At 46.8% G+C, this 9,833-nt stretch overlaps 1 protein-coding gene across 2 annotated transcripts in view; it reads left to right on the plus strand.

The window, feature by feature from the left end:
- The first annotated feature begins 370 nt into the window (after positions 1-370).
- Positions 371-9,833, plus strand: part of sos1 (son of sevenless homolog 1) — a 33,214-nt gene continuing 23,751 nt past the window's right edge. Inside the window, exons 1-5 of one of the 2 annotated variants that reach the window (XM_079998474.1) lie at positions 371-810; positions 2,529-2,654; positions 3,613-3,744; positions 6,948-7,112; positions 7,189-7,395. In XM_079998474.1, coding sequence (XP_079854600.1) covers positions 724-810; positions 2,529-2,654; positions 3,613-3,744; positions 6,948-7,112; positions 7,189-7,395 — 717 coding nt within the window. In that variant the 5' untranslated portion in view covers positions 371-723. The remainder of the gene's footprint in view (positions 811-2,528; positions 2,655-3,612; positions 3,745-6,947; positions 7,113-7,188; positions 7,396-9,833) is intronic. The other variant, XM_079998475.1, reaches the window with a different exon arrangement.

Below are 9,833 nucleotides of genomic sequence, written 5' to 3' on the forward strand. Positions count from 1 at the left end.
GCTGCGTTCCGAGGACCTAGGGACTCGGTAAATCAACGCGGCTCCGCCTCTAACTGAGTCTTCCATTCTCTGTTTGAAACTACAGATTATTTTACAATGTTATTCTAACTCTAAAAATACTGATATTTAATATGTTACTGCGTTTTCTCATTCAAATGAGAATCTTCGTCCGCCTGGCACTCAGACTGGAATGTGCGTTCCTTAAAACTGGACTCAAAGTTCCGAGTTCCACGTTCTGCATCCTGCCCCAGTGCGCATGTGCAGAATATGCCGCTCATGATGACGGCGCATGTGCGTCAGAACCTCTCAGTGCGCGTGCGCAGCTGAGGCGGACGGACGCTCAGCAGAAAAACACCGTGAACCCGGTTGAGAGGTAGCAGGCTAGGCTAGGCTAGGCTAGGCTAGGCTAGGCTAGCAGTTAGCCTCCTTCTGACACAAACAGGTTGAGATGCTGCAGTAGTGGCTAGGCTAGGCTAGGCTAGGCGCTAAGCTGCATCTCATCCTCCTTCAGCTGCTGAGGGACAGCCATGTTGGCCCCCAGGAGCAGAAGGAGGGTTCAGCACTGAAACTCCAGCGGCAGAAGACACCTTGATGTCCGGCTAGGAGGTTAGCTGCTACTGGCTGCAGGGGCCATGGCGGCAGCAGCTCCAGGGCGGCCTGCCCGGCCTGGTTCTGCCTCTCTTCGGCATTCATTGGCAGCTTGATGTGACCGGGACTCCCAGCATGCAGGCGGCTCCGGTCCAGTACGACTTCTTCACCGAGGAGAACGCCCCCAAGTGGCGGGGTCTCCTGGTCCCGGCTCTTCACAAGGTAGGTCCCACACCTGCAGCTTCTGGGTCATCTCACCTCTGGGGGTTCCTCCCGAGGTTGCTCTGGGTGGAGGTTCACCTGTGTGCAGGTTCCTCTGGCTCTTCCTCCTGAGGTTCATCTTGGCGGAGGTTCATCTTGGCGGAGGTTCCTCTGGGTGGAGGTTCCTCCTGAAGTTCCTCTGGAAGTTTGGTCTGTTTGTTCAGAGTAGGGTGTCATGTCAGTGTTAACTAGCAGTTCTGGTTCTACTGGCTCCTCTGGTTCTTCTGGTTTCGCTGGCTCTTCTGGTTCTTTGGATACCCCTTTTCTGCAAACCTAGTGATGGTTCTGGGCTGGTGCTGGTAACGATTGTTCTATATGTTTTTCTCGCCATTTAGAATAAAAAACAAACAAAAACAAAACCTTAAATCTTCACAAGATCTGTAAGTCCGAATGATGCAATTGGTGGGGTTTGTCCACGGGATATGAATGAACATAGTTTGCGAAAAGCTAAGGGATTAGGCAAAAAATTGTGAAATTTGAAGGCAATCAACATGAAAAAAAAAAGCTAAAACATGAAATTAGTTGTAGAATCATGACACAGTATTAAATCCACTTGAAATTTGTCAGGGCAGCCAGAAACATGATGGTAAATATGTCTACCAAGTGCCATGGTGATATCTTGAAATTTGAAGTTCCTGCCATTTAGAATCTTTTGAAAAACCTCAGAAATTGACCCACATTACGGACTACCTTTAAGAGTTGGCTGTTTGTACTGTCCAGATGGCACAACGTCAGAGGCACAGTTCCATCCCTTTTGCCATATTGCCAGTCTCGGAACACCTCTTGACCCACAGTGACCACTATAATAAGCACTTTCAGTCTAAGGCTCGTTGCTGCATCCAAGGGGACGTAGAGAAGGTGTTACACATGTGGAGCTGGACGTACTGTGCACAATGTCGCTTCTTTCCTTCACCCCTTGTCATTCAGTGGAACACGCCCCATTAATGATTTTTATTATTATTATTATTATTATCATTATTATAATTGTAATTGTGGTAACATCGGGACAATTTGGTAGGGAATGTTGAGATGCGGGGGGTGGAGCCAGCGTTCTCATAATTCAAACTGTGTTCCGACTAAATAAAATGATATATTTTACAATGTGCTCCACAGACCAGATTTTACATCCATGAATCCCATACTGCTGAAGCGGTTACAAAAATGACAGTCACAATAATTTGGTCAGGCCTACTTGTTCCCTCCCCCAGCCCCTGACATAAGCGGTTCTTGGTTTTAGTCCAGCAGCGAAGTGGTGGCGCTCTGGAACCAGTTTTCCTGGCTAGGAGCCGGTTCTTTTGCTGTGGAAACGCGAAGACGTTCCTCTGGTTCTACTGGTTCCTCTGGTTCTTCTGATTCCTCTGGTCCCTCTGGTTCCTCTGTGTTGGCTCATCTCTGAGTGTTTTGGGGCAAACAAACAGTGATGTAGGAAAAACCTGGAAATCCATATATACTGTGTGTGTGTGTGTGTGTGTGTGTGTGTGTGTGTGTGTGTGTGTGTGTGTGTGTGTGTGTGTGTGTGTGTGTGTGTGTGTGTGTGTGTGTATATATATATATATATATATATATATATATATATATATATATATATATATATATATACACACACACACACACACATCCATATATAAACAGTTCTTGCAGTACAGTAGACTGTAATACTTTGTACATTATGTGTTTAGGTCCTGAACCAGGTTCATCCCAAACTGTCATCGCAGCAGGAAGCTCTGCAGTACATCGAGGAGCTGATACTAGTACTACTGAGTACTCTGTGTCAGTACCAGCCTCGTACCGTCCAGGATGTTGAGGTATTACTACATTAAGTACTGCACTAAGTACACACAGTACTCTATGTCAGTACCAGCCTTGTACTGTCTAGCATGTAGAGGTACTAATACACTGAATACTAGGGGTGTCATAATTCCGGTTCAAAATCGAAAAATTTAAATGAGCATTGGATTTTGGAACTTGGAAATCACATGCAGGGTTCACGATTGTCAAGATCTGCCACTAAACAAATGCAGTGTCCATGAGTGGTCTCGACTAGGGCTCGGGCTCCCCACCAAACTTTCATGAAGTGTGGTTGGGAGTTGAGAGCGCTGCGGTGGGCTCCGGAGGGTCTGCTGCACCGCACGCCTCAACACACACTGCAACCCCCCCTGCTGTAGGAACCAAATTCAATTAGAATTTAAAAAAATAGCATTAAGTTCAATATAATTTCATCCAATTTGTTGCACAGTGAACACACATTACAGAAAAATATTTCCAGTAACAGAGGAAGCGGAGTAAATTAAATACATCTAGAGTTTTTATTTGCTTTGTTTGGAGAAAAGATGTTGTGATCTGAGTTGTGGAGCTGCAGGTAGCCATTTTCAATTTACTACCAATGTTCCTCTCTGTTTTTCTGCTTATTTTGGTGAGAAACTTAAAAGTAGTGTAATAAGGAATTTATTGTTAATTATTCTAAAGTCTAGTTGTGCTAAAGCACTTAACTGTTTAGGTATGTTGCTTAAATATTCTCATATCTTTAGTTATTATTTATCATTTTTTATATTCAAATCAAAGTGACTTATGAAAAACAAGTTTCCTTACAAGTCAAGACTCGATAGTTTCAGTGCTGAAAAAAGTTTAAATTGAAAGTAAAATCGAATCGTGGATTTGGAGAATTGTGACACCCCTACTGAATACTGCACTAAATACATAAATACACACAATAGTAAGAGGTAATGCTGTAGTACTCAGTGACTACCCGGTGTTTACTCCCAGGAGCGCGTGCAGAAGAGCTTCCCTCACCCGATTGATAAGTGGGCCATCGCCGATGCTCAGGCTGCGATTGAGAAAAGGAAGAGGAGGAACCCGCTGGCACTTCCTGTGGACAAGATCCACCCTCTGCTTAAGGTAGTACACACACAATACAGTCATAGTAAACACTATACTGCTGCATGTCTGCATGATGAATTGACTGAAACGAAGGAGGAAGTTTTTCATTGGTGGGTTGGTCGAAGGAAAAATAAAAAAACTCCATTCAGGTGCTTGTCAAAATTGACCATAAAACCTATATGGCTGGACCCGTGACCCGAGAGGGCTTTTAATTTAAAACTAATTTGTAAAAAAAAAAAAAAAAATGTTCAGTCTCCTTGCTGGTTGTTTCGACAAATCCACAAGAATAATTAGAGCCTTTACCTGTAATTAACAGGTGGCTCGCTTCATGTATGCGCAGCGCTTGTAAATTAAATGTATGTTTTAAAGACTCGTTATTGTGTTGATGTTACTGATACATTTACAAAATGTTCAGTCTCCTTGCTAGTTGTTCTCACACAATCAGAATAGGGATGTTTGACTAATTTCCCTGATGTGTTAAAGGAAGTTTAAAATAGTATAAAAGTCAGAAAAAAATGTATATTATAAAAAATATTGAGGGGACGCAGACAACGGGAAAATGATCTTCCCTATAAGACATTTCAATACAAATTATGTAAATATGTAATTTAAATGTGTACATTAATAAAACAATATCAGGGGCTAATAAGTTTAACTCTTTGAATGTTTAACCAGTGTAATTAACAGGTGGCTCACTTCGTGCGCACAGTGCTTGTAAATTAAATATATATTTTAAAGGCTGGTTATTAGGTTTTTTATTTATCTGTAATGTAGCACAGATTTAACAATGTTAGTTCTAACTTTCTTTCTCAGGCCTGGAACTCAAACCATTGACTAATATCCCAAAAACATATATTTAATAATTAAATTAATATCATGAACATGGGATGATTAGTTGACTCATGGCTTGAACTGATGTCTCATGGTCGACTAGGAAAGTCTTTAGTCGGGGGCAGCCCTATTAATTACATCCATAAACAGACATCGAGTCTATAGTGGAAAACCAGTCCAAACAGGAAGTCTCCATTATGTCAGTTATGTTGTGCTTGCGTTCATATGGTGCATTCAGATGCTTGTTGGAAGGTCATACTTTCCAACCTCAGAGCGTTCAGGAGTATTTGGTCGAAAAGGAAACAGAAATATGAAGAAACAATCACACACATGGAGTCCATCAAAAAGCTCATGTTTTTGTGCATGCTTATTATATATATATATATATATATATATGATGGCAGCCTACTGCGCCTTTACTTCCAAATGTACCAGATGAATTCAGTGGCGTGGAGGCTCGTAGAAGCTAAGTAGATGCTTAATGAAAGGTTCTTGTTAGAGGTGAGAGTTTACAGGTGAAAGGTTAGAGGTCATGGGCAGGTCACACTCTACCTCGAGCGAGGGTAGGTTGCCGGAAGCCACACAAGAAAATTGCCCAAAACTGTAACCAAAAAGATGGCAAGCCAGACCAACCCTAAGTTGTGTCCATTTATTAACAGGTGACTGCTGCAAACAAAAATCCCAAAAATATGTGAAAAACTCACAGAAAAACACCACTACTTTTATTACTACTACTATTAACACTATGTACAATATATGCACAAGGATAATTGTGGTTCTTAGTTTTTCTTGCTGTACACATAATGTTGCACACACACACGCACATGCTTTGATGGTGGCCGGTGAAATGGATTCTCTGCTTTTGACCCATCCTGGCTTGTCCTTCCTCCGGGGGCACAACCAGGAGCAGTGGGCAGCGTACGTGGACGCGCCCGGGGACCAGGTGATAAGTGTCCATCGCTGGTCAGACCATGATGGGTGCATGTTTTTACTGACGTGAGGTGGAGGAAACCCCATGTGAGCACGGGGAGAACATGCAAACTCCACACAGAAAGGCTCCTATTTGGGAGATAACCCGCCGGAGCACAGTGCCAACAGCGCCCCAGGCGGGAATCAAACCCAGGACCTTCTTGCTGTGAGGCAGCAGTGCAATGCACTGTGCCACCGTGCCACAAGTGGCGTCCCTGTAGTGAAGTCCCTGTAATGATGTAGAGGCATTACCTTTATACATTATACTAGACAATCATTTAAGTATAGATATATTATTATAATTTTTATCATTATACAAAAGAACAAACAGGAAACATACAAACAGGTTTTGGAATGGGATACACTCACCCACTCACGTAAGATCCTTTCATCCACTCGGAAGTGCTTACCAACGAAAGGTTAGACCAAAAAAAGGAACAAAATAGAAATGTTACATTTATAATAAAGTGTTTAAAATAAAATAAGTGTGTGGCTGGATTATATTATTTTAAAGTAATGTTCCCCAACCTAATTGTGTGCACCCAATTATATTATGTTATGTTAGCGTGACTGTGTGTGCGGTTTATGTGTGCGTAGTTGAATATGGCGTGTTCAGTTTGTGGTAGGGTGATCAGCCACAGAGGTGAAGGGTTAGAAACATTAGTACTTAGAGGTGAAGGGTTAGGGGTGAAGGGTTATAGGTGAAGGGTTAAAGATTGGTGCTTAGAGGTGAGAGTCAGAGGACATGGACGTAGACCTTGTCCCCATGCAGCTACTGTGTCCTGCACATGCAAGCTTCTGGTGGAAATGTGGTATTTACCACAATTCCAACCTGAACCACCTGAACCGCCCTCCCTCACCTACCCCCAGTGGACACACATGGAATTACAACCAACACGACCAGTCAGCCTGAGCAATGAACACTGTGAGATACGATGCGCAGTTGCCATCCACATGATGGCAACATGGATGGATCTGCTGCTGCGTCATCAAACAAGAAGAGCTGCTCTGTGTTGACAGGAAGTGCTGCTCTGTCAACAGGAGGTGCTACTGTGTCAACAGGAAGTGCTGGTTTGTTAATAGGAAGTTCTGCTCTGTCAACTGGAAGTGCTGTTCCGTGTCAACAGAAAGAGGTACTACTGTGTTAACAGGAAGTGCTGCCCTGTGTCCACAGGAAGTGCTGCCCTGTGTCCACAGGAAGTGCTGCCCTGTGTCCACAGGAAGTGCTGCCCTGTGTCCACAGGAAGTGCTGCCCTGTGTCCACAGGAAGTGCTGCCCTGTGTCCACAGGAAGTGCTGCCCTGTGTCCACAGGAAGTGCTGCCCTGTGTCCACAGGAAGTGCTGCCCTGTGTCCACAGGAGGTGCTAATGTGTCAACAGGAGGTGCTAATGTGTTAACAGGAGGTGCTACTGTGTTAACAGGAAGTGCTGGGCTACAAAGTGGACCACCAGGTGGCGGTGTACATGGTGGCGGTGTTGGAGTACATCTCAGCCGACATCCTGAAGCTCGCAGGAAACTATGTGAGGAACATCCGACACTATGAAATCTCCCAGCAGGACATCACCGTGGCCATGTGTGCCGACAAGGTCTGTTTGACCACCTGTCTGACTGTCTGTCGTTGTTCCAGCAGAACCGGGAGTTGCTAACCTGTGTGTGTTGTAGGTGCTGATGGAGATGTTCCAGCAGGATGAGGAGGTGCTGGGGAGCTTCGTCCTGGAGGAGGAGGTGCTCCTCACTGAGGAGCAGAGCTACTACGAGCTGGTGAGGAGCTTCATGACGGAGGGACGTCAGTATCTCCGTCACGTCAACCTCATCATCAAGATCTTCAGGGAGCCCTTTTCCTCCAACACCAAGCTGTTCTCCCAGCACGTAGGCACCTGTCTGTCTAACTGACCATCTGTGTCTGTCTGACCGCCAGTCTGTCTAACCGCCTGTCTGACTGACCACCTGCCTGTCTGACTGACCACCTGTCTGTCTGACCGACGGTCTAATTTCCTGTCTGTCTGACTGCCTGTCTAACTACCTGTCTGTCTACCTGTCCATCTGACTACCTGCCTGTCTGACCGCCCGTCTAACGACCTACCTGTCTGTCTGTCTGTCTGTCTGATTGCCGGTCTAACTACCTGCCCATCTAACCGTCTGTCTGTCTAACTGTCTGTCTGTCTAACTGTCCATCTGACTACCTGTCTGTCTGACCACATGTTTGTCTGACCGCCTGTCTAACTACTAAGACCTGCCAACCTGCACGCATTTTATGTACCAACCACAGGTTGCAGGTATGAAATGCCAGCTGAAACTACGCCCAAAAAAACTAAATGAATAAAGTGTGTGTGCGTGTGTGTGCGTGTGTGTGCGTGTGTGTGCGTGTGCGTGTGCGTGTGTGTGTGTGTGTATGTGTGTATGTGTATGTGTGTGTGTGTGTGTGTGTGTGTGTGTGTGTGTGTGTGTGTGTGTGTGTGTGTGTGTGTGTAAATATATATATATGCGCGTAAGCTTAGCTTGAACTCGTCTTAATTGTCACACACACACCACAACACATGCATTGCGTGCAGCTACGGCCGACACAGATGGAGGACTTGAGGATCCTCACCGAGACCCGGAATTTCCTCAGCAGCCTGAGGTGGTAGAGACGCTGCCTCGCCTTTCTCACCAGAGTGTCCGTGTGAACAGTCCATGTTAAGTCCTCTGTGATGTGGACTCCCAGATATCTGAAGCTGCTCACCCTATCGACAGAAGTCCCATTAATCCACAAGGGCGCGTGCGTCCTCGATTGTGATCCACGCCTAAAGTCCACAATCAGCTCCTTGGTTTTGCTGACGTTCAGGTGGAGGCTGTTGTCCTGGCACCAGAGTGACAGGTCAGCCACCTCCTCGCGGTAGGCCTTCTCATCGCAGTCGGTGATCAGGCCCACGACCACGGTGTCGTCAGCAAACTTGATGATGGTGTTGGAGCTGGACCTGGCCACACAGTCATGTGTGTACAGGGAGTACAGTAGGGGGCTGAGGACGCAGCCCTGGGGGGATCCTGTTTTCAGGGTGAGGGAGCTTGACATGTACTTCCCCACCTTGACCACCTGGGGGCGGCCTGTGAGGAAGTCCAGGATCCAGGTGCACAGCGGACCATTCAATCTGAGCTCCATCAGCTTGACAGCCAGTCTGGTGGGGACTATGGTGTTGAAAGCTGAACTATAATCGATGAACAGCATTCTCACATAGGCCCCCTTCTGGCCATCCAGGTGCGTGAGCGTGGTGTGCAGTACCTGGGAGACCGCGTCATCCGTGGATCTGTTTTGCCGGTATGCAAACTGCAACGGGTCCAAGGTGCGGGGAAAGGAGGCGCAGATGTAATCCTTAATCAGCCTCTCGAAACACTTCATGACCACCGAGGTGAGGGCCACCGGACGGTAGTCATTCAGGCAGGTTGGAGAGGCGATCTTCGGGACAGGAACGACGGTGGACCTCTTGAAGCAGAACGGGACCACTGATTCAGCCATGGAGATGTTGAATATTGTGGTGAACACCGGAGCTAGCTGGTTAGCACAGGTCTTCAGTACTCGCCCGGATATGCCATCTGGGCCGCAGCTTTCCTGGTGTTCACCCGCATCAAAGCCCTCCTGACCTGGTGCACGGACACTGAGAGTGCGTGCTCATCCCCAGCGGTGTAACTCCAATTAGCCGGCGAGCTAGCAGTGTTGCTGCCAGACTCGAACCGCGCATAAAAGGAGTTCAGTTCGTTGGCCAGGGAGGCGTCTGCACTCGTGGCTGGGGAGGAGCTGCTCTTGTAGTTTGTTATTGTTCGCAGCCCCTCCCACAAGCGTCTTGTGTCCCCCCGCTCCATCTGCAGCTCCACGGTCTCTCTGTACGTCCGTTTGGCGTCCCTCACCGCCCTCCGCAGATTGTACGACGCCGCTTTGTAATTGTCCATGTTGCCAGATACAAGTCCGTCGTTGTAAGCGGCCGTGCGCGCATTCAGAGCGCAGCGGATGGATTTATCAACCCATGGTTTCTGGTTTGGAAATATCCGAACTTTCACCGTGGGAACAATTTCATCCGCTAGCGTAGCCACAAAACTTACTACAACCTCCGTAAACTCGCTGACGTCACTTGAACTTGTTTGGAACATGTCCCAGTCTACGTCAGTCAGAGCGTCCTGAAGCGCAGCCTCTGATTGGTCCGTCCACCGCTTCACTTCCCTCGTCATCACCAGATCCCGCGCGATCAGAGGCCTGTAAACAGGAAGCAGCGAGATCGCGGCGTGATCTGATTTCCCGAAAGCAGGGAGCGACACGGGCTTGTATCCGTTCTTGT

The sequence above is a fragment of the Zeus faber genome (genome assembly GCF_960531495.2).
Source record: "Zeus faber genome assembly, chromosome: 4".
Classification (NCBI taxonomy): Eukaryota; Metazoa; Chordata; class Actinopteri; order Zeiformes; family Zeidae; genus Zeus; species Zeus faber.